Genomic DNA, 24,937 nt, shown 5'->3' on the forward strand with positions numbered 1-24,937 from the left:
TGTTTGACGAGTTTTGGGACCCTTGCGGAGTTGAAGCATTTGGAAGCAGCCCTGTAGCACAGCCCAACGTGCGCGTATTTGTGGCTTTTGAAGACGGGCAATGCATTCACGCGCCGTACGCACGAACGCTGAAAATTACACCGCTTACAAGCTCTCATCGGGGCATTGCCCTTTTCATTCCCTGGCACGATACTTTCTTCTTTTGTTTGCTTCGGAACATGGGAAACGGCGTTCTCTCGGCTAGAGTCGTTTGACTTGACCTGTGCGCCGGGGCCATCTCGGTTCATGCTATTTCCTTGTATTACTTTATTTTAGTTGTGATCGCGTGCTGCCGGCACTTGGATACTACGAAAAGCCACAGGATCCCTAAGGAGAGCACATTGGAGTTTCTTGCAAATAAGCACGTGGCGACGGCGAGCTCCAATCAGAATGCTTCCCACAGATTAGTGGTGACATCGGGGGGAAGGGAGGGTCGAAGGGGGGGGGGGGGGGGGGGGGTGGAAGGGCGCACATGGGTCTTCAGTTACTCCACCCCCTTTTTCCGAAAAAAAAAAATTAAAGACGTTTACAATTAGGCCTGTAGTTGGGCGAGTTGGTGGTACATACTGTTTGGCAGGAACAACGCAAGCAAGACGAAGGACAAGGACGAAGAACGGCGCCCTGTCTGTGTGTTTCTTCGTCCTCGTCCTACGTCTTTTTTGCGCTGTTCCCACCGAACGTTTAAAATTCCCTGTAATGCCGAATTAAAGCGCAGCTCTTGAGGAGGAGGAGGGAAGGGTACAGAGGAGGGGGGGGGGGGGGCATACCCTCCACTACGTACTCTCCTCTCCTGCTCCCCTGCCGTGTAGCGGGAAATTTTCGGTAAATTTCCCGCTCTTGAGGAGGAGAAGGGGATGGAATGGGGAGGAGGGTATGCCCTCCTCCTCCTCCTTTCTCGTCCTTCTCCTTATCTCCTTCTCCTCCCTCGTCCCCCTCCCCATACCCTCCACCTCCGCGCATTGCATTATGGGAAACGTCCCACAATGCAACTCGCGGGTCACGATCGTAACGTCACTCGTAACCCTCGTAACGTTATTATGGGGAACGTCCCATAATGCAACGCGCGGCTACGCCGACGCTGCTCAAGCCGGAAGCGGGCGCCTAAGAGCTGCGCTCTCAAATTCCTGGCTGACGTCCACAACGTGCACTTCACACCATCACCAATGTTGTCGGCATGCCCGCGTTGAGCGTGTTTGTGAGCTGCGCAACCGGTATCCCGAAAGGCAGGAGGGTTGGGTGTTCGCATACCAGCAAACGGGAACGCTGTGCGCACGAGCTCGTAGGTTTCGTTGTTCCCGGGTCCCCAGACCACGAACGGAACGTACTGGACGCCGTAGATCAGGTCCCGGTTCACGGCGTCCCTCTCCGGCGCCACGACCCGCTTGATCAGCGTCCCAGGGGCCGGACGCGAGTCGAAACGGGCGAATGAGAAGACGAGCAGGACGAGGCTGGGCTCGACTAGCAGGGCCACATAGTGCCGCCGCACTGCTTGCAGGTACAGGCTCTTCCAGAGCACGACGCCCAGCTGCCTCAAGAGCGACATGCTCTGGCCGTACTCGACGGCTCAACCAAGACGCTGCGGAGTCCAGCAGGTCTTCAGCAAGGGTTGTATCAATACCACCCTATAGAAGACAAGGGCGGGTTCATGAATCAGGCTTGAAACGGCGCTTTTGTTAAGCTTTAGCGTGTTTGCCGCTAGGGGCAAGTAGGGGATCCACTAACGATGACGTCATTAGCGCAGGCCTTGTCTTGTATAACATGCTGTTCTTACTTGCTCTTGCCGAAAAAAAAACGAAATTCAGTGGTGCAACTTTGTTCTGTACGTTCCAACGCCATGGGATAGAACGCAAAAGTTTAAGAACTTGACGATATAATCAAATCAAAAGATGAAAGACAAAGACGAAACTTTGTTTTGAGTCGACGTCCACTTAAGCCTAATACCGTCTAAAACAAGAGGTAACATTGTGGGCACCTTTAGCGCCTATTTTAATGAAAAAGAGTTGTCAGCAAGCAAGAAAACGATATTCTCCCCACTTCTTAAACACCCAAAAACACCCGGCGCGCGCGCTTCACGAGACGAAAACGCGAGGCTTTTGCCCATCGCAAAGCCTGGCGTTTTCGTCGCAGGATACGCGTGCCGTGGAGAAATCCCCGGGTTTTCTCCCTCGTGTGAATACCCCTAAAGGAACAAGAAAGTTGTAAACATATACAGGTCTCAGTTGAGACCTGTGTGCGCTGTCCACTTTCGTGTTCCTAAATATGGAATGCCCAAAATGTTAAAGGGCCGCTCCATCCTAAAATGGGGGTCTTTAGTTCTGCATCAAAACCTTGTGGCAGGTACCAGGACGTCCTCTTGGAAGTGTCCACGAAATTTCTGGATATAAAATACGCCTCTGGCAATTCCCGTATTACAACTCGCTCGATAACCGAGCAGTTACGCAAGGCCTGCCCATTGGCCCGTCGTAAGAGTCGCCATAGCAACAGCTCGACGCCAGCAATCTTAACGCAGTCAAACGCAACTGCATAAAAGAGCCTCTCCTTCATCCTCATCCTCATCCTCACCATCAGTCGCGTCGCGTTGCTCAACGGATCTCGGATTCATACTAGTATTAGCAGAAACAGCGCGTCACAAACAAAAACAAAAGGAGAGGACACATAGAAGGAGAAACACCAGCGTTGACTCACAACTCACGTTTCTACTCCTGGGTGTTTTCGGATCAGTAAATACTTACATTTTTTTCTCTGCATCTATGAATACCAGAACTTTTAAACTTTGCCAGAGTGTTATCCTGTATCTTGTTACTATTGGAGCTAAATATGGTTGTTCTGGGCAGCGAAATAAAGTTATGAGAGACGCTCGAATTGTGTCATTTTTATAATTACAAGTTATTTTGAAACTCAATTTAAGAAACAAAAAGTCATTTTCGATTTTTTTTTAACTCTCCCATATTATGGTCAATGATGGGTACTAACAGAATCTGCAGAAACATGTTGCATTATTTTTGTGTATTTGAAGCTATAAAGCTAGAAATATAACTAAAATGAGGCTACCGCAGCACCGTGAATGGGACGTGTAGATACCCATAGATGACGAATTCATTAATTTTACAGAAGTGTACAAATTTTAACCGTATCTTGGAGGCGTTGCAAACGCGAGATGCTTGGGCTTTCGCGTCGCGGCGGAGAAACGCTATTCTAAAACTCTCTTGCGTAGCATGCGCTTACGCAAGCGCGAAATTTAGCGGTAGCGTGCGCTAAAATTGCGTACGTAATAGCTTCCTGGGTGCATCGAGGGACAGTATGCAGTCAAAACAATGGTGCCTTGAGGTCTCCAAAGGAACGAATGCAGCGGTAAATAAAGCTCGGTCAAGCCTGACAGTCTCTTCCTCAGTCTGGGAGTCAATGAGTTTGAGAGTGCTCCGTGCTAGCCGACTTGCACACTCACGTCTTTTGGTTGACTGGCAGAGGCTTCGGAAGCTGGCAGCCTGCAGATATTGCTCGTCCTTTGTTCTCTCGAACGCTGGATTCACGCGCTCACGCGTGCACACCATTCCAGACTGCGTGTGCGAGTCACTGGCGATGGGAATTCTGCATTGAAGAGCCTGATGTTCGTAATAGGGACTTTTAGCAAATCGTTACCGTGTTTTCCGTATTGTGCGCACTGGAGCTTTTGAAGCATGCTTTTAAGCGCGCGCCCGGGTAAGTAAGCTTCAATGGCTCCGGTAGTGCACGCGCTACGTCAAACAGGCTAACGGTTTACTAGTAGTCCCCAATGTCCTGTCCCGTTCAGCATTTCCGTGTTTCGGTCGTTCCAAATGTCCTTGTTTTGTTGTTGATGCTTTTTGATCTTAAACTAAAAGCATGGCGCTGTGGCTCCCGTGTGTGCAACAAGCATGTGCAGCGTGCGCGTGAGCGTAGCTTTGGCAAGCTTGCATTTGCACAGGCTCGTCCGCATGAATAGAGACATTGCGGCGGCCAGTCGCCCCACTTGCTATCGTCTACAGGAGGTATTCACTGGACGACATATTTGAGGGCGGTGTGTTGGGCGCATGCTCAGAGCGAGCTCACGTTAATAGGCTGCTAAGACCGGAAATTCTGAGGGTGCGAAAGGCACGTTGCAGAATGGATTGTGGAAGCTCGATGTCAGCATGCGCTCAGCAGTCGCGCACACAGCAATGGCCTAAAGGGGGATATTCACTAACGCCATAACTCGAGTGCGCTGTTCAGAGCGCATGCTCAGAACGAGCTCACATTAATAGGCAGCTAAGACCGGCAGCCTTAATGGTTGCCGGTCTTAGCAGCCTATTGCGAAATATCTGTGGAAGCTTGTCGTCAGCACGCGCTTAGCAGCCGCGCACACAGCTATGGCCGTCAGTGAATACTCCCTATAGACCTTTCCAGAAAAGGGCTGCTGGCCGGTTTCATTTTCAGTGTTCGTGCGTATCGCGCGTGATTTGCTCGCTTTCCGAAGCGACGCACAAGCGCGTGCTGAGCTGTGGAGATCGCACGCTGAGCTGTGGATTTGTAAACATTGGAAAGGTCTATAGACGCCCTATTTGAGGGCGATGTTAAGAGCGCATGCTCAGAACGTGCTCACATCAATAGCCTGCTAAGACCGGCAATCTTGATGGTGCGGAATGCACGTTGCAAAAGAACTGCGGAAGCTCGCCGTCAACACGCGCCCAGCATCCAAAAAAGCGCTCCTATACTCTGTTTCATACTTAGCGTGCAACGCAGTCATAGCTACTGGCGCGAGCGTGAGGCTTGACCTCGTTGATCATTTGCACGCGTTCTCGCGCAAACAAAAGCATAGATGAATCCACGCGCTCGCGCCAGTAGCTTTGACAGCGTTGCACGCTAAGTGTGAAACAGAGTGTAGTTCGCCGCCATGTTGCTGAAGATGATGCAGCTGGTGCGACCCTCGCTCTCCCATCAAAATTTTCTGCCACTCTCTCGGACAGTTGAAACCTGCTCAGCGCGATTCTCCAGCTATGATTCGCGGTTTTGCTTTAAAAGTTTTCCGGCCGCTCTTGAAAGTTTCAACTTAATTTTAGAGCGCAGCTCTTAGGCACCCATTTCCGGCTTGAGCGGCGTCGGCGTCGCCGTCAGCGTAACCGCGCGGTGCATTATGAGACGCGTGACGTCACTGATGACGTCATCGTCACCTGACGTCAGACCCCCTGAGGTCACGTGACCCTCGTAAGACGACGGCGATGTCTCTCGGAGGGAGGAGTAGCAGACGGGATGAGGAGGTGAGGGGGAGGGAGGAAGAATATACCTTCCCCTCAGTACCCCTCCCCTCCTCCTCCTCAAGAGCTGCGCTCTAATGCGGCGTTACAGGAAATTGTAAACGGCTTTAATTTTTTTTTTTTTCTTATGCGTGCTGTGTACCGTTTTTGTGTTCTCTTCCACTGTGAGAAATAAGCCTGGCAAGTGCCTGCCATTCGAGTGTTTCTGCTTGACATTCACAGGAAGCGAAGGGGTAGGGGGGGGGGGGGGGGGGGGGAGGGGGGGGGAGGATGTTGAATGGCCTTCGACGCGATTTAGCGAAAAAAAATGACAACTGTTGGCCAATAGATAATCCGCGTAGAGTCCTCGGTCATAGCCAAAAATAGCTGCTCGAATAGGGGTGGAGAACGGGTCAGTTGCTTCCGTTACTGTGCCTGGTCTCCTCCAAAACGTGCTCCAAAACGAAGTCCTCTTGGTGGATTCCGTCCGATCGTCAAGATGTGACTGTCGTCGACACAGTAGTGCTGTGCTATTTGAGATCTTTCTCAAATATTTTTTTTCTTTCAAATAACGTTGCTCCTTATGGTACATACAATATACTAGTCGAATGTTAAAGGTGCCCTGAGGAGGATTCGGAGATCATTTAAATATGGTGATAACGATCACTCTGCGAGCTATTTGCATCCTAAAAATTCATAAATCATAACGATGCGCGACCAATTTGCCTATTAAAACAGCAATTAAAGTTCGAACACACCGAGATCATCTCCGGCGATGGGGGCAGCATTGTTCCTGCAGCCAGGACGACATGTGACCAATGAAAACGCGACATGTCGTTGAGATTGTAAACGCTGTTATTACAAAATATGTATGATTTTGTAGATGATAAATGCAAATAAGAGTACTCGAAATTTTTTTTTTTTTATTTTTCGCGGAGAGGGAACAGTGATGCACAGAAATAAAGATTTTTGTCCCACTGAAATAATTGCCATAAGCAGCTAGTAAATATTAAAAAAAAAAACGGCGGCGGCGGTTTTTTTCTTTTCTCCCATCTCTTTCCCCCCTCTTCCGTCGCCACTGGACACTTGATCAAGCTCGTTTCTCGACCGCGAGTGCCGCAAGTTACAAATACAGTCGGCAGAATAAAGTAAAAGGTTGCTCCAGAGGCACATACAGCTTCACGCGCATTGCACTCGAAGAGCACATCCACACGGTGTCGGTTCTTGATCGGTATCCAAACGTGCGAAGGCACAGAGACGCAGCACTTCGGTATGCCAAGGAAGCTTTGATCAGGCCGCGAGACCGGCCAAATTTTCTTTCGACGAATTGTGCCTTTTTTCTGCTGTACTGCGCTTTCGTAAAAATTTCAGCGTGTTCTCAACGGCAAGTCTCACCACTTGGATAGGGTTTTAAAAAAACTTCTTCGGCGAATGACGACGAACGAGTAGAAAACCTGTCTTCAGCACGCTACCGTCAGCCTCTGCTACGCTAGCGGAAACGCAATTTAGCCCCATGCAAGTTGGCCGTCCGCTGGCCGCATTCTCGCTGCAGCGACCAAGTGGGAAAGCGCTATCCACTTCAGCACTCGGATATGTGTAAAAATAATGTTCTTGAACTGTAATATTTTATTCTAATAAATGAACTCATTGAAGTAAATTATTATACACTCTATTATTGCTATTATTTTACTGTAACACTAGTTTTTGAATACGTATCTGCGATAAACTAATGCTTGGCTTTCTCAACTAGTCGAGGCTCGCTTGTTGTATGTGTTGCTCGGGGATACTGCAATGGAGCAACGGCAGCGAAAACACGAAAACGGCGTGAATCAGCGACGAGATTGAGCTAAAGCACTGTTGTCTGGTTGTGTAAGCGGATTTCTGACATCCCACCGCTCCTATGGGTACGTAGAGCTGTCTCTAGAGGCTCCCTCATGAGGTGGCCACTCATCGTTAGAGTTTTCGCGGCACGCTAGCGCCAGTGGAAAGAGGCGTTGCTCGAGGTCGGACATTGGTTCGCTCTGTAGACGAAACGTTTAGCCGTTGGACTGCCAGCCTGGGGTCTTTAACGAGCATCATGCTGTAGTGATATGCGACCGCACGCCAGTACGATACTCATCCAGGTCTAAACGGGCGCAGATCGAAGCGTCAGAGCGGAGTCAGGTCGGGCTGATGCAAGTACCCCCGGGCTGGAGACATTCCAGACAGACGCCGTTCTTATCCTGCCAATGACCATAGCTGTTTGTTTGATTTTTTTTTTTCAGCTTCAAAAATTAAAATATTATACTGGCATTCATTCGGTGATTCAATGCTTTCTTGATTTGGTTCACCTGTGTACGAGCAAATGGTATTTTACAAACAATAGTCTCGTGAAAATCCGGGCTCTTTCCTTTCTGTCGTACCGTGGCTCTCTTGAGCTAATAAAGATTACGATTATTGTTATTATTATCACCCAAAATACAGGAGGTGATGGTAGTGACATGCTTGCCATGAATGCGCATGCGTGGGGTGTGACCCCACGGCTTTCAAAGCTATCGGCCAGCAAAACGACCAACGAACCCAGTTACGCAAATATAATAGCCTGAAGTAAGCGAATTTCTACACCCTAAAGTGGTTTTTCATGTGTGTTTGCTTCTGAAGCTACATTTTTCTCTCGCCACTTCTCTTTCCACCAGCCACATCATCATCATCCGAGAGTGACACCTGGTGGCACCGAATAGAAACGGACGTGAAGGAGTTTGCACGCGCCATTCCCTGCCTGGATCCCGCCCGCCTGCAGCTGACGGCTCTCAGCTTCGCCCATGACAAGGCGCACCTTCTGCGGCCCTGCAGCACCATCAAGGGCTTCAGGGAGTGCTGGCTGCTCGACTGCCTCCCGGAAATCAACAGCTGTCTCGCCCCTGCCTGCCTCGAAGTCGAGGAAACTCTTTCTGCAAAGACGGTCCTGAAGAGCAGCCGTAGTGATGACGAGAAGGCTGACAATGGTCTCCTTGTCTCCTGTTTCTTCGCCTACTTCCTGCTCAAAAATCATGCCTGCATCCAAGTCCTTGACCTCCATTCGTGCCAACTGCCAGTGTCCGCGCGCCACGCCGTGGAGATGGCGCTGGCGTACACCCGCTGCCTCGAGGAGGTCGACCTCAATTTGTGGTATCAGGAACGGTTGGGCAAGTCTCGACTGTCGGAGAACATTCCTGAGCTCGCGATGCTTCGCAAGTTGGCACTGAACACGCTGTCCCAAGGCAGCAACGCCGCTGCCGAGGCCATCGACAGGAACCGAGGCATTCGAGAGCTGGAGGTTGGGGGAGAGGGTTTGACCGACAAAGGCCTGCGAAAGATGCTCAAAGCAATCGGCAGCTGTCACCGACTTACGTCGCTGGATCTGAACGAGATTCGCGTCTCTCCCAAGAGTGCGAGGCGGCTGTCTCTTCTGCTCGAGTCTCCAAGCTCTTTCCTCGCCAAGCTTTCGCTCTACGATGTCACCAGTGGCGTTGTGGATGCCATCCTAGAGTCGTTGCGGACGAATACGACCCTAGAAAAGCTCAGCCTCTCGTGCGTGAGGCAGCAAGGGACGTCTGCTCTGAACCGTGTGTCTGCGCTAAAGACAAACCGGACGCTCAGGTACCTGCAGGTTCATGAGTGTCTGGTGGATGTAAAGGAACTTGCGGACATGTTGAAGGTTAACTCCGCAGTGGAAGAACTCGGACTGCAGGTCTGTCAGTTGGTCGACGAAGATGCCGTCGTGCTCGCAGAAGCCATCGAGGTAAACCGCACTTTGCAGAAGCTCAATGTACAAGGAAACCGCCTGAGCAGAGACTCGGTGCCTGTGTTTGCAAGGTGCCTGGCTCGTAACAGCTTCCTCCGGGTCGTCGACATCGGTTACATTTACTTCACGCCAGACTGCGACGAGACTGTCTCTAGCATTTTGCAGGAGACGAAGGCCTGCGGGCGACTACTGGTCACCTGGAACAAGGCGGGTCTTCTAGAACTTGCAAGCGTCCTCTCCGACTCTCGCGTCTCAATGAGCGAGCTCAGCCTCGACTGGCAAGCAGACACGGGGATGTCTGCGGCCATCGTGAGCATTTTTGCGGCTCTCTCCGCAAACACCACGGTCACGGAACTTACCATCGACAATGGCTCTGGAGTAGACAATGCAATCGGAGAGCAACTAGCTCTCACCTTGAGGTCCAACACAAGCCTCAAGCACGTGTCCATTAAGAACTACTTCAGAAAGCACGCCGTGATGATTGCACTACTCGAAGCACTCGAAGGCAACCGCACAGTTTCGACCTTGTCCTTCAGTTACTCCGTAGATAGCTCCCGAGTTGCGACGGCTCTTTGCAAGCTGCTGGAGGCAAACAGCACTATTTATTCCGTAGATTTCGACGGATGGCATCTCAAGGGGAAATCGCTACTCGCACTGGCGGCGGCAATTTTGCGTAACGGCGTTCTGCTAGAGTTCAGACTCGCAATATTTTGTGCCCACAAGCAGCTTGTCGATGTTCGCAACGCCCTGCATAAGAATCGTGTTGTCCTGAAGCAGGCTGTGCGATTCGTTACGCAGCACTCTGAGGACGGGGAATCGGAACGTGCTTTCAGAACGCTGAATGGGAAGGATTCGCTTTTACAGGCGCTTGTCAAGGTTACTGGGAAAACAGAACCTGAGGTGAAAGACATTCTTAATGCCACTGCAGCGAGGACACTCTCGAGACAGGGCAGTCCGCAGAGTTTGTGACTCGAAACTTCTCCAAAGTAACGCAATTCCTGCCATTTGGAGCAGAGTAAAAAGGTACTTAGATTGTGAAAACCAGCTGAACTTACAGAAAAGGGGGGGGGGGGGAGGAGAGAAAGGAGGAAAAAGCATCCGATCGCTGGACTACCAACTATTTATTAACCCTCGGCTTCTTCTTCTACTGGTCTGGTGGCTGTCCTTTTTACGTATTCTTCTTTTTCCTTTTTCTTGATCTTCCTTTATCTTCATGGGCATTTTCGTCTCGCAGGAACTTCTTTTCACTTGTTTGTAGGGCAATGGATGGTGAACTAACGCAGTTGTCTTTTTGTTGATCTATGGCTAAGGCCTCAAGCAGTTCTCGGGGCGAACCAATCTTTGTGGTGAGCTAGGATGGTTACCGTTTCAAGCTTAGCCTCACACATGCATTCTCTACAATGAGCTGCTAGATGTCCAGGTGCAGCCAGGTTTCTTAAGTTTGCGGCATGTTCTCGCGTGCGGTCATTTATACAACGTCCCGTTTGCCCGATGTAGCTACGTCCACATGACAATGGTATGTTGTAAACTACTCCTTTGTCGCATGGAACGTATTCTGTCTTGTGTTTGGTGGTACACCTGCCTGTATTGTTAACCTGGGCTAGGTTGACCTTCCTGCACATTGCGTGTGCCTTGTTGGGTGCCGAGCACTGATCTCTATGTCTATTTGCTGGATCGCGTTTGACCAGCTCCTCCTATGGACCGGAATGCGGTCACTGGCGGCCATCTTTAGGTAGAGTTATATCATCTCTAGCCATCATAGTAATATGGCGGACAGCGCAATGGCGGCAGTCTGCCATAAAATAGCCGTAGATCTAGTACACGGTACCGTGGGTGACATTTCGTGCTTGATTGAAGTTGTTCGACGAAGCAGATTCTTGAAACCCGGCGTGAATGGTAGCCTCATCTTTGAGGACCCGGCAAAAGTTCTACGAAAGCGCAGCACCGGGGGAAAGCAGCGCAGCTCGCATCAAAAGCAGACTCCGTACCGTCGTCTGCTTTCGATGCTTCTTTCGATGCGACTTTCGATACGTGCTGTGCTGCTTTTCTCCCGGTGCTGCGATTTCGTGAAACTTTTACCAGGTCCTCAAAAACCGGACTACTGTTCACGCCGGGTTTCAAAAACATGTTTCGTCAAATAATTTTAATCAAGCACGCAATATCACCCACGCTATTTTGACCGCAGCCTGCCAACCCACCTGCCAAAACGCTATCTGCCATGGATGGATGATAGCGGCTGCAGCAGCTTACATTGGCTAGAGGTGATATAACTCTACCTAAAGATGGCCGCCAGTGACCGCATTCGCGGAGCGGGCAAACGCGATCCAGCAATTGTCATAGAGATCAGTGGTGCCGAGCATATGATATTTATGCCGTGTCTGCTTGCGATCTTTTTTAACCTGTGAGTTACCCCATGTATGTATGGGACCACCGCAAAAGGTGAACGGGAGATCTGCTTCGGTGGATCAAGGTCAGTGCGTTGACAAGTTCTTTTTATGTTGCGGCAAATCTTTTTCACAAATGGAGGCCAGGAAGGGTTTCGGATATCCGGCCTCTTGAAGCCTGGATATTTGGGTTTCAAAACTTTTTACCATCTGATGGGGGCAGGTCTTCCTGAGGCTGGCTGAAAGAGCTGCAGTAGCGACCCCTTGTTTTACAATTTTGGAATGTTCGGATTCAAAGGGAAGGAACCCTTTCCCCGATCGCACTTCATATCTCCAACACAAATGTTCTGTTTGGAAGTTTAAGGCCAAATCAAGAAACCGTATGGAATTATCAACAGGGGGCTCGTAGGTGAATGTGAGCCCCATGCAGCTTGTCTGGAAATGCCTGAGGGTGGTGTGGAGGCATCCGTCTAGTGATGCATCAACTCCAGTTGTGCATAAAATAAGGAAATCGTCAACATACCTGAAAATAGCGGCAACTCGTGGGTCTTTTAAAACTTGCTGTATGGCTACCCCACATGCGGCGAGAAAGATGTCGCACAGGTATGGGGCCACTTTTGAACCAATGCACACACCACTCTTCTGGACATACGGCCGATTTTGATGGGTTACTACCGTTGCGGACAAATAATATCTTAAAACCTCCAAGAAGGTGTCTAGGCTAACACCTGCTGCATTTTGGAACTGCGCGAGCCCTTGGTTTTCGATGGAACTTCGGAGGACCTGTAGAAGCCCATACATACATGGGGTAACTCACAGGTTAAAAAAGATCGCAAGCAGACACGGCATAAATATCATATGCTCGGCACCCAACAAGGCACACGCAATGTGTAGGAAGGTCAACCTAGCCCAGGTTAACAATACAGGCAGGTGTACCACCAAACACAAGACAGAATACGTTCCATGCGACAAAGGAGTAGTTTACAACATACCATTGTCATGTGGACGTAGCTACATCGGGCAAACGGGACGTTGTATAAATGACCGCACGCGAGAACATGCCGCAAACTTAAGAAACCTGGCTGCACCTGGACATCTAGCAGCTCATTGTAGAGAATGCATGTGTGAGGCTAAGCTTGAAACGGTAACCATCCTAGCTCACCACAAAGATTGGTTCGCCCGAGAACTACTTGAGGCCTTAGCCATAGATCAACAAAAAGACAACTGCGTTAGTTCACCATCCATTGCCCTACAAACAAGTGAAAAGAAGTTCCTGCGAGACGAAAATGCCCATGAAGATAGAGGAAGATCAAGAAAAAGGAAAAAGAATACGTAAAAAGGACAGCCACCAGACCAGTAGAAGAAGAAGCCGAGGGTTAATAAATAGTTGGTAGTCCAGCGATCGGATGCTTTTTCCTCCTTTCTCTCCTCCCCCCCCCCCCCCCTTTTCTGTAAGTTCAGCTGGTTTTCACAATCTAAGTATGTACAACCAACTAGCTCAGCTCCTTCCCATTGTAAAAAGGTACTTTTGTACCTTTTTGCACTGTTTTATCTCATTATGTTTGAGCAGAGTAAGGTTTTCTGATTCATTGATATGGCTGAGCTTCAAGTGTCATTAGAACAAAAAACAATAGCACACTGTGGTTAGTGAGCGTGTTGTGAATGCCTGAGCATCCCTAAACATCAGGTGAGCACTTTCGTTTTTTAGTTTTGCAACCTTTCAAAAAGACGGGCAGCAAAACATATCTTTTTCTGTTAGCTTTGTTGGTTTTGAAGTGTAGTATTAGCTTTTATAGGTTCAAATTGAAGGTGTGTCTGAGCCACACAGATTGTTAGGAGGTAGACTGAGGTACACTGTGATCATGAATACAGCATCAGTGCTTCTTCGCTTTTTGCAAGGACTTTTGCCGGGGCATCTTTTTTGCTTTGCCCAGTACCCCAACTAAGAACTTCCTGCTACACCAATAGTTTTTGTTGTAGTCTTTATATTGTAAGACAAAAACAGGAAAGACCGTCGATCACTTGTCGGTGCCCAAGTCGCGCTCTGGGGACATATATCTGAAGTGAAACTGCATCATTCCTGGCTAAAAGCTGGACACACTAGCAATGTTTGTATTCGGGCAAGTCGGAACATGTTGCAATGCAAATATAAATGGTGCAAAAAAGACACAGGTACAGTTTCAAGGAATGACGAAAGAAAGTGCTGTGTTTGCACCCTTTCCTGTGTCTTTTTTCACCTTTTTATTTTGATGGATACTCTGTAACATCTGGAGTGGAAGGGCTTTTCTGAGCGTCAACATACCATACGCTTCATGATCAACAACTCCCAGACTTTGAAGCATTCAGAGGTCTGACAGTTTAAATGCACTCTGTGAGTGTGCAATTGGGGATTGGTTTCAACGTATTGTGCTACAGGTCACGTGGATTCTTTTTCACGCCAGCTCCATTGTTATGCCTTTTAGCATCGCTAAATATAAGCTAGAGAGGTTGGTGATGCATAGATATCTAGCAACCCTGGTCGAAGCCGTCGCTGGTGGGCAGTGATGCCAACCCTAGGGATTTACCCCTAGATCTAGGGGTTTTCGCTCTCACTTAGGGATTTGAAGACTTTTTGCAAAATCTAGGGATTTCTCCAAGATTTTTTTTTTTTTTATACGTGTGCATTTTTTTTTATTTAATATAAATTGGCGAACAGCAAACCACCCTTTTTACCTTTCGAGCCATCCGGAGCGACGAAGCGGCACAGAGGGAAAGAAGCGTTGTGAGAGAGGTTGGGGGGAAAGGGAGGGCCAATAGTGTATGCGCGGTATGCGCACTGGGCCAACACCACCTGTTGACTGGGCGCTTTTTTCACTGGCTCTCGGGGGGGTTGGGGTTTGGGGGAGAAAAGTTGGGGGTGAGAAGGGGGGGGGGGGGGGGGAGTGGCACAGGCTCGGTCATCTGATCCCCGGATGTAGGTTCAGAAATGAATTTCAAGTGACCGCATTTTTTTTATGTAAATTTTACATTATTTGGAGTTATTGCCGGTTTATCCCGACTCCCTTCTTATCCTTTTAGGAACTCGGTGACGTACGCGCCTCGTTTCCGGCAGGGATGGGCAGTGCGTGGTCTCGCTGAATGCGACGCCAGCAGTTTCCTTTGTATTTATTTTGGTGATCCTTTTGTTGGACGTAAGAAACGTTTCCACTTTTCGAAGCAATCCCGGACGCGAAGACAGTAGGCGGGTCTAGCTTTTTGTGACGGTACTATGTAGCGTCGTGGTGAAGGGTTATATATATATATATATATATATATATATATTTTAGTAGGAGGCAGCTTTACGCGCGCATAGCTTGTGACATTATGATTGTGTTATTTTAAGCTTCCCGCCGAAAGTTAGGGATTTTTTGTCCAATCTGGGGATATTTCCGGCATCAACCTAGGGATAAGTCGACATCAGGGGTTGGCAACGCTGCTGGTGGGTTGAATGTAATGAGCCCTTTTAGATGCCTTTTAGAACTGGGCAAAGCTGCTACTTCGGCAATGTCATTTTAGATTTGCGAGATGAGGAATGCAAGCTACCGAAAGGTGGAAAGGGTCTTGCCATTGCATATTTGTGCAATAACCGACAATAAAAGCTGTGCCACAAGCTTTGTTGTGAGTTTCATTTAGTACAGTGATTTTTGCCTCTTTTAGAGCCGGTCTTCGCCGTCTTGGTTATATAAAAAAAAAAAAAAAAGATTAAATTGGTTTGCTTTTTTTTTATTTACGTTATTCCAATTTATTTTGTTCTGCAGTGCGCTCTCTATGGCCGTGCGGAAGGGTAACTTCACCGCTGAAACGATACGTATGCAGTGAAGCCCAACTCTGCGGAGGTGTGTGCGTGCACCGCACGTACCATTGCCGCAGTTTTCCGGAAAGTTTGTTTCATGTCCGAATTTCATGCAGAGAAGCAGAACGGACTTCTTCTATTTGGTACTTCTAAAGAGTAATTAGTCCGTTCTTTGTATTGTTTCAATGTGTGCACAGTGGAACTAGGGTGGATGGGTGTCGCGCCAGTGAGGTATTCGATAACAAACTGCAAAATGTGTTTTAAACTAGTCACTGGCGACACCTAGTTCTAGCCTGACTCCTCTCGCTAAAAATGTTGACAAGCCTAGTCTTCGTGTTGGGGCCATCATCATCATCATAGATTTGGTCTGCAACCGCAACTTGAACTTCACAGACGGTTTGGAACCGCTTGTTTCGTTCAAAATTCAGGGCAACAAATTAAAAAGGTCGTGGTTAAGATAATATGTCGCAAACATTGCAGGCTTATTTTGTAAGGACGTGCGCTAGCGAAGTATTGAATGAACTCAGTCTTAGACGCCACTCAATGTAATTTGAGAAAGAGGTTGTCCTCGCAGTGGTAGCGACGGCATTCGAATTTTTCTTAGTCTCTGAGCGCAACGTCGTCTGCCACAACGTCGTCTGCCACGCATCGTCGAGGTTCCTGCTCAAGCTCTTCCTGTCAGCTAAATTGTTAATATTATTAAAATGTAAGCTAAATTGTTAATGATTAAAATGTAACGGACATCGAAGGTGAGCGCTGCGACGTTTTGTTTCTTTGACCCGATTTCTTAAGTGTCATTTAGCATCGGGTTAGTATAGCCTTTAAATTCAGTTAAAATGTTTTTACTGTATTTTGTATTCGTGGAAAATCTGTCTTTATTCAAAAATAAGTTTTGTTGTTGTTGTTGTTTCTGCGCGCGAGCTGCTTGAAAGTTTTGCAAGTGCTCAGATTGGTTTCTGGTTGTCGCTGCAGTGAAGTTCCAGTGATAGTCCATTAGTGTCAACTTTCTTGTGCGGTGTGTATACTTTCTTTTCAGGCGGAAATTTTGTGACCAAGGGATGAAATTGCAGCGTTTATCCACAACTATAAGAGCCAGTGACACCGAAGGTGACATATCGGCAGTTTATTTTCCGCCCAGTCATCTAAAACCTCAGCTGCCAACTAGTTGACTGGAGCTGGGACGGAGCCGCCCAACCGCCACGTTTCCGGTGCCGAACTCACCTTTGACAGTGTTTCACAATGTGTCCCTTGCAATAGGTTGTCACGGCACATAATGGCGGGGCACTTGAAGTGCCGTCCTAAAGGCGTCCAAAAGGAGTCGCTGGTTGCAACGAGATGCAGTTGAGAGTGCCACGGATGCTTTCTTTAACGGAACGGGCTGAGAGCACGCACCCTGTGCTCTTTTTCACTTGAAAGGGATGGTGAACCGAAATTAGGATTTCGGGAAACAATGCAGGAGCTGTAGGCAGGACGCTACAATCCCTACAACACTACTCGTAAGGCGATATCTCGAATGGACGGCCATACTTTTGGAAAAAAAAGGTTGAGATTGAACGAGGCTGACGAGGCGCGTGGCGTCAAGATATCTTGTTTCCTCCTCTCTTCGTTTCGCCCCCTCGAGGCGGTGAAGACGCAAGGTCGTTCCCTCCCCTTCCCGGAGAAACAAGACGTAAACATATCTGTCAAATGCGCCTCCTTTTTTTAAAAACTACGGTCATCCGTTCGATATATCGTTGCATGAGTGATGTTTTGATGTTTGTAGCATCCCGTTGCATGCTTTTACCACCGTGCTTTGTGGAGTCCAGATTTCGGTTCAGCATCCCTTTCAGTCTGACCGTATCCGACACTATCATCCAATGGAGCCAGTCAAACAGTGCACCGTCGCGGCGCTCGTCGCCTTCGTGCATTTGCCATCGCCAACTCAACCAATTGCACACGACGAATGTGCCGCAATCCTGTGCTTTTTTTAATGCACAATTGGTTTGGCCAGCGGCAGCATACTTACAGAGACGACGAGCGCCGTGACGACGCACTTTTGGCGCTGCTTGAATGGCTCCGTCGACTGAAACAAAGTATGGCTTTATTTCTTCCAAGCGTCTCGTGCCACCTGCGTAGCTCACAAAAAATATCCACAAATTGCACCTCGTGCCACACTCCTACCATTAGCTTTCGAGGCGCTTGGATACCGACGGTATTTCCTTTGCAGACGTTGCCGACGCCACCTTGCTGCTGCAGCCCAGCATCGAACGCCGAAGGTCGAAGCCCAGGCGTGCCTCGGAATGTGCACGTAAAGCCCAAACATGGACATGTCTCACTTAGACGCCGCATTCCCTTGGACGACGGTGCACGGCCAGTTGTAGGCACTTGATAGACCTTTTCTGAAATTGAGTGCCATCTGGTAGCTCGAAGAGCAGTTTCACTTTCAACAAACTAATGGTGGTCATGAAACTCTATTTTATCGGGCACAGTCACTTTTAAGCATCGATGGCAGACGAGAATTGGTCCTTCGATCACCCAATCATTTTTTTCTATTTGTTTCATTTTCCATGGTATGAATGTAAGAACCGATCAGTACATAGCTGCGACCCATAAGCCCCTCAGTTAAATTTACGCCAACAAAATGCTTAAGAGCCAAACATGCACCAAGAGACTAATTGAACTACACTCGAAATAAACACTTATGCAGCCATCGTACGCAATTCGTGCGTCGTATTGTATGTACGTCTTGGAACGTGCGGGCCTCGTGTATCCTCCGCATGGTAGTATCTTCAACATTTTTCTTTGTCGGCCTCGAAAAGGCCGCCATTATTTGGGCACCGAAGTGATAGGGATCCAAATTGCCATTCAGAATTTCGAAAAGGGTCTATAATGCCAGTTTTTGCTGATTCGGTTGCCACAAGTCGTGATAGTTGGCGAGGTTTTCGTAGACTATGGTCCCTTGGTGAATGACTGCTTTTTGCTTTTCTATATTCACTGTACTGCCGTATTCTGCTTCCAGTGTTAGAGGACGGAACATGTATTATGCATGCTTGTGATTTGAAGATTTTGCAAGTGTTTTATGTGTGTTTCACAAGTTTTGTGTCTCGAAAAACTGCCAACGTCGCTTTGTTGTTTGCGACTGTAGTGCAACTTTGTGCAGCCATTGCCTGTTTTGTGTCTCTGTTTCAACTGTCTGCATTTCGTGAAAGTGCAAAGTTGTCGAAACTGCACTCTAGCACTACTGTGTGTTTAACTCTAACGTGTCACAACATTGTACACATGTATATTTGTCATTGTTCGTGCAAATATCTTTAAATGAGCACTAGTATGTGGTCGAATACTGAGCATGAGTATCCGGTGGTAAAAGCATGGCATATGTCATGCGCAGGCGTAACAGTGCTGTTGGCCGATATGCACCCAGTTATCGTCAGTGCTTACAGACGTAAACATGATAGTATGATGTTTCAGAGTAGGCGGGCAAACTGCTTGATAAAGTGTCAATGGTTGAAAGTTAGCGCCCGTCCGTGTTGTTTGCATTTTTTTTGCTCCCATTATTTTTCTGCTTTTTGACAGCATTGAAGCTGTGAAGCAGCGAACTCAAGTCGGAGTTTCAACCCTTTAGCAAGTTGCAGCTAAAAAAAGTACTGTGACAAAAAGCATTAGCAAACGGCAACACTCGCGTTTGCTCATGCATTTTGCCGTAACTTCTATGGCCAGCCACCAGGATCGCGACGTCCGATAGCGGAACACTTCAGCTTTTGTGACATTGTTTGTTGCCACTTTGGGAACACACTCGATGCATGGGCAGAGTAGGAAGCTAAACACACCAGTTGGAGGCTCTTTCCAGGCGCTATACTGCATGTACACCGACGCTACGATCCCACTTTGGACGGTCCGCAAAAATCGGTTTCTCAGTGCATCGCTCTTGGATTTACTACAGAGGTGCCCGAAGGTGGTGCACCCATTCATTGAGAGTATGAATACATGAATCTCCAGGGTCAAAAGAAATAAAATAAAAGGTGGTTTTCTCTATGGAAAAAATTATCTCTGAGCCTTTTTTCTCAAAATCGTAGAAAAAAAATGAAAGCCGTTTACAACTCCCTGTAACGCCGAATTAGAGCGCAGCTCTTGAGGAGGAGGAGGGAAGGGTACTGGGGGGTGGGTCAAGTGACCTCGGGGGGGCGGGGGGGTCACGTGACCTTGTGGGTCACGTGACCTTGTGGGAGTCACGTGACCTTGGGGCGTCACGTGACGTCGGGGGTCACGTGACCTGGGGCCACGTGACGATACCGATGACGTCATCAGTAGCGTCACTGATGACGCCATCAGTGATAATGATGACGATGCGGATGCCGGTGACGTCATCAGTGACGTCACTAATGACGTCATCAGTGATGACGATGACGATGCGGATGCCGGTGACGTCATCAGTGACGTCACTGACGACGTCATCAGTGCCTATGACGTCAACGGGGGGTCACGTGACCTCGGGGGGTATCCCCAGGTCACGTGACCCCAGGGGGGGTCACGACCTGGGTAACCATCGTGACCCTCGTGAGGGTAACCCTAGTAACCCTTGTGAGGGCAACTCTCGTGACCCTCGTGAGGGTAACTCTCGTGACCCTCGTAAGGGTAACTCTCATAACCCTCGTGACCCTCGTGAGGGTAACTAACCCTCGTAACCCTCGTGAGGGTTACGAGGGTGAGTAACCCTCGTGAGGGTAACTCTCATAACGCTAGTGACCCTCGTGAGGGTAACCCTCGTGAAGGTTACCCTCACGAGGGTTACTAACCCTCGTAACCCTCAAAAGGGTTACCTTCACGAGGGTTACCCTCACGAGGGTTACTAACCCTCGTGAGGGTTACAAGGGTAAGTAACCCTCGTGAGGGTAACTCTTGTGAAGGTAACCCTTTTGAGGGTAACTAACCCTCGTAACCCTCGTGAGGGTTACGAGGGTAAGTAACCCTCGTGGCCCTCGTGATCCTCGTGAGGGTAACCCTCATGAGATTAACCCTCGTAACCCTCACGAGGGTTACGAGGGTTGCGGTTACGCCGACGCCGACGCCGACGGCGACGCCGCTCAAGCCGGGAACGGGCCCCTAAGAGCTGCGCTCTAAAACATTCCGGGCTATACTGGCGTTTATTACGACTGACAAATCGGTGAAATGGAGAAGAAAATACATCTGGCCTACCTATTCTTCGCTTCATTGGGCTCGAAAGAGCGCCACAGTGACGCAAGTGTACGTGATTTTTCGTGATTTACTCGGGTGAGCCAATCTTCCCACAATTTTAGCAAAAACTTCCACCATCTAAGGCACCTCTGTAGTAAATCCTAGCGAGATACGTTAAGAACCTGATTTATACAAATTGTCCAAAGTGGGATCGAAGCGTTAGTGTACATGCCGTGGTTCCTAGGAAGCCAGCTTGAGAACCGACAGTCTAAGCAACAAACCTAAGCCGCACAGCGTGCCGAGCATCCAAGACCTCCTGTTTTCTGACCCAGGGTCGGCGGAGAGGTCACCAGCCACCGGGCGGCTGCCCCTGCCACCGCCAGACCGCGCCCGCCACAGCTGCACCTTCTGCGCGTACACGACGGCCTACCGCACCAACCTGCTGACCCACGAGCGCACGCACACTGGGGAGCGACCTTATCAGTGCCCCCTCTGCCCCAAGGCCTTCGCACAGAACACCACACTCGTGCGGCATGTGCAGACGCACACGCGCCACGATGCCAAGGGGGTTCCCGGGAACGACCTCCCGAGCCGCGCCCAGACCTACTACCCGCACTGAACGGAGCCACGGAACGAGCGACGCTTTGAGGCCAGTTTACACGTTTGCGTTTGAGTGCAACCACGGTGTAAGATGTGTGTAGGTGTGAACACTGCACATCCTCCTCTTGCCTTGGTTGCAACCGGTACTATCAGAAGGCGCCTCTTAGATAATCAGTTAGATGGTTGCCTGTCGTGGGCCCGGTTTCCCAAACTTCTCTACGAGAAACGCGCTCGTTTTTAAAGTTGTTTTCCGGGTGTACCGCATGATATAGAGCTCGGCACTTGCACCACGCGTGTCGCTTAGACACAGCTTCGTCATTGACGCTTGCCTCAACGGCAGCAAGAACAGTTTTACGAACGCAACGAAGCGGAGAGACTTCTGGCACGGCGGTCAAGCTTGCGTCCGTCGAAGTCAGAGCAAACGCGCCGTGCAAAACGCACACGCGCAAAAATGTTGTAACAATGAGGCTTTTTTTTTTTTGCTTTTTTTTTTGCTTTTTTTTCTTTAGTTGCAACATCAAACCGGCAGATACGCCACCAGAATAGGTTGCTGGGGCATGCAGGACTTTATCTGGTCGATCGCATTGCAGCGTTCACTGTACTGCGTGCCCACACCTATATATATATCTTGCAGCGTGGGTGTGACCGAATGCGTCGTGACCGCTTGTAACCGCTCACAAGAGGATACACTCTGCGAACACAGTGGTACACCGACGCCGTCTATCAGCTACTCTTGGAACACTTCCGATCCGCGTATAACTCTACTCGACGTCCGCCATTTTATGCTACGTCGTCGGGGCTAGCGTGGCTTTCACGGTGCTCCAACGTTTTGAAACCTACTTGCACGATCGAATGCGAAAGGAACTCGCGTGCACGTGCTCCAAAAGCAGTGCGGGGCCTCCGTAACGTGGAAGCTACGTTGACATCAACGATGCAGCACAATAGTCGACGCCGGGTACGGACCGGAGGTTCTGCGATATTGGCGACATCAGATCTACACACTGTCTAGGGGAAACGGTTGTTTATAACATCGTCGGAGTCATCTCAACCCCACAGCGAAAAACCGGTGCATATTTGTAAATTACGCAGCTAAGAAGCAATTATTTGATAGATGGCACCAGAGCAATTATTCAGTTGTATTCATTGATATAGTCGGTCACAGTCGGATGTAAACGCGTGAACCAGCCTTGAGAGTAGCGACGCTTCGGCAATCTCGAAATCGTTGTTACCAGTTATTCGCAGTTGTAATCTGAAATCGCAAGAAATGCTTTTCTGTCTTTCGGAAATGTTGGGGCAGTCTATGACCGAGGAGAACGATATTGCCCGAGCTCCCAGAAACTTTTATCTGAAGCTCGGGAGGTCACAGTTTTTAATCGTAACTAGCGCCAGTAGACCCTTTTCATAACGCCGTTGAGCAACATTGACGGTCACCATTTCTTCGGCAGGAAGCGTGCGATTCGATTCGAGTCCTCGCCAATCGCTGACGCAACACTCATTCTCGATCTAAGCCGAGCCGCGTTCATGCTGAATGTTGACATGGTCATAGTGTCCAGTACGGCGGGCAAGTGTTCTAAAATGCGTCTTTCACGCATTGGAACGCGAAAAGGTGCATTCGAATCAAAGGGCAAAACAGAGGACACCCCCATAGATAACGCACAATAACGAACCAGCGAATTTCGTGCCATTATTGGTTGAAGCCGGGGGGGAAACAAACGCACGTGGATGCATTAGGGGGTAAACAAATGCACAAGGTGCGCAAGAAGCAGACGAACTTGCAGGCCATATAGAAGCTCAAAGTACAAGGTGTTCCCAACAAAAGAGAACTATGTTTTTCGGCCCGGGTAAGTGAACTACGCATTGCAAAAAGCTCAAACTCCGTGAGAATGTGACGATAGCGGTTGGGATAGAACATGAAAGTTTGAGAACATGAGGTTAGCTAGATGATGAGATAATTGGGAATAACGAAATTTCTCTTTGTGACCCGATGCACTCCTAAGCCTAATATTGTCAACAAAAAAAAAACAAAAAAACTCGGGACGCTTAATCTTTGCGTTTAAGGGTGGAACACGATGGCATTGTCAAGCCCTGTACGCAAAGCCTTCTCATATAAACCCGCGCTAGTTCCCAAGCGTGTGTGCGTCATCTAGTGGGTAGTGTCACATGACGTGACGTCACATGCAACTGATGTCATAACCTTATCAGCCCCGCTAAATTTAGCAAAAACTTTTTGCTAAATTTGCGGGAAAATGTTTTGGTAAATTTGGCAGGGAAATTTTCCGCTAAATTTGGCAAGAAAATTTGTCACTAAATTTAGTGGGCCAATAAGGTCATGGACGTCACTGCCACGTGCGACGTCTCACTTGGCTGCGTGCATTGCATTATGGTACTTTTTGGTCCCACCGACGCAGGCGCCGGATTATCTGCAACACGAGCTCCTAAACGCTATGGCATAAAGCAAGAAATGACATTATGGGCACCTGCGCAGCATCCATTTCAGTAAAAAAAAAGACTTGCCAGCACGAAAGGAAACAAGATTTTTTTTCTTGTTAACAAGTGTTTCCCAATTATATAAATCCCACAAGCTTCCACAATGTCGGTTCTTGTTTTGATGATGTTAAGCTTAGGTGAAGGTCGGTATACAAGGTGTGTCAAATAGCAGCCAGGCTCTTTAAATCGACTAAAAATATTGGTTTCTTAACCCATCTCGCTATGATTTTGTGCAGTGTTGCCCACAGGTGGTGCATTTTTTTCTATAAAATTTGCAAAGAGTGAACTTACCTGAGAAAAATAAAAAAGAAAAAGGCTTAACTCCTATGAAAACGCTGCGAAGCCACCGGTTTTGAAACAATAGGACGCCGTTTGGCACAAGAGACGAGATGGCACAAGCGGTCGCGACGCTAACTGCCCTTACCGAACGAGCATACAGCACCGAGAGCCGGCGTCAAATAGCAGACGTCGGCTGCTTTGCAGTTCACGATAAAGCGTATGCTGCGATTGCCTCTTCCCGAGTTCTCGCCGCATACGTAACGTCTGCCGCTTTTGAGTCGAAAAGATTGTCTGCTAATGACGCCGGCTCTCGGCGTCGTATGCTCATTCGTTGGCGGTAGTTGGCGCCGCGACAGCTTGCGCCATCTCATTTCCCGTGCCAAATGCCGCCCTATTGTTTGAAGACCGGTGGCTTCTCTGCGCTTCCATAGGGGTTAAGCCTTTTTCCTCAGGTAAGTCTGCTCTTTGCAAATTTTATAGAAAAAATGCACCACCTGTGGGCAACGCTGAACAAAATCGGTTAAGAAAACCGATTTTTCGGTCTATTTAAATAGCCTGGCCACTGTTTGAGACACCCTGTAGAACAATTTTGTTTTTCTTCATTATCTTTTGATCCAGGTAATGTCATGTTCTCAAACTTTCGTGCTCTATCCCAACCGCTAGCGTCGCATTCTCGTGAAGTTTGAGCATTTGTGTGATGCATAATTCATTTACCCGGGCCTAAAAACACAGTTCTTTTTTCTTGGGAACCCTCAGTATATGTGTCCAAACAATGGCAGACCGATAATTGGTGCAGCAGCTACTAGATGGCCATCACTTCTGAGGATTGCACCAGCTGACAAGATGGTGGCACCCGCAAGACAATCGGAGCGTGGAGTGTCGCTACTCTGAAGCATAGCCTGTTTGGTGGCTCTACCGTTGAAGACTCTCATCGTCCATTTCCAAGATCACCTAGACATACAATGCACATTAAAGAAGGGAACAACTTCAGAGTTCCTTTTGCTTCTCTTCTTGTCAGCATGGCATTTGAAAGGCGGATATTTAAATGCTGCCACTGCAGTGCTTCGTGTTTAGTTCTGTTTTCTCATCCATTGCACCCCATGTTTCTTTTCTCTCTATTAGGCGTGTGCAAATAGTGAATTTTGAGTTTGAGGTGAAAAGTGGTTTGGGCCACATACATCCGAATCAACTATCG

The 24,937-nt window shown here is 48.6% G+C and overlaps 1 protein-coding gene and 1 long non-coding RNA gene across 2 annotated transcripts; both read left to right on the forward strand.

The window, feature by feature from the left end:
* The first annotated feature begins 7,008 nt into the window (after window positions 1-7,008).
* LOC8052764 lies at window positions 7,009-13,581 on the forward strand. The gene is made up of 3 exons (XM_040215763.2): window positions 7,009-7,171; window positions 7,943-10,053; window positions 12,937-13,581. Exons 1-2 carry the CDS (start codon window positions 7,168-7,170, stop codon window positions 9,997-9,999), a joined length of 2,061 nt encoding a protein of 686 aa, XP_040071697.1. The 5' UTR covers window positions 7,009-7,167; the 3' UTR covers window positions 10,000-10,053; window positions 12,937-13,581.
* Window positions 13,582-15,594: 2,013 nt separating this feature from the next.
* On the forward strand, window positions 15,595-24,732 carry LOC121047562. The gene is made up of 2 exons (XR_005798604.2): window positions 15,595-17,567; window positions 20,709-24,732. It is a non-coding gene; the product is annotated as an uncharacterized LOC121047562 (long non-coding RNA).
* Window positions 24,733-24,937: the final 205 nt, after the last annotated feature.

The sequence above is a fragment of the Ixodes scapularis genome, unplaced genomic scaffold, assembly GCF_016920785.2.
Source record: "Ixodes scapularis isolate PalLabHiFi unplaced genomic scaffold, ASM1692078v2 PGA_scaffold8__174_contigs__length_109621045, whole genome shotgun sequence".
NCBI lineage: Eukaryota > Metazoa > Arthropoda > Arachnida > Ixodida > Ixodidae > Ixodes > Ixodes scapularis.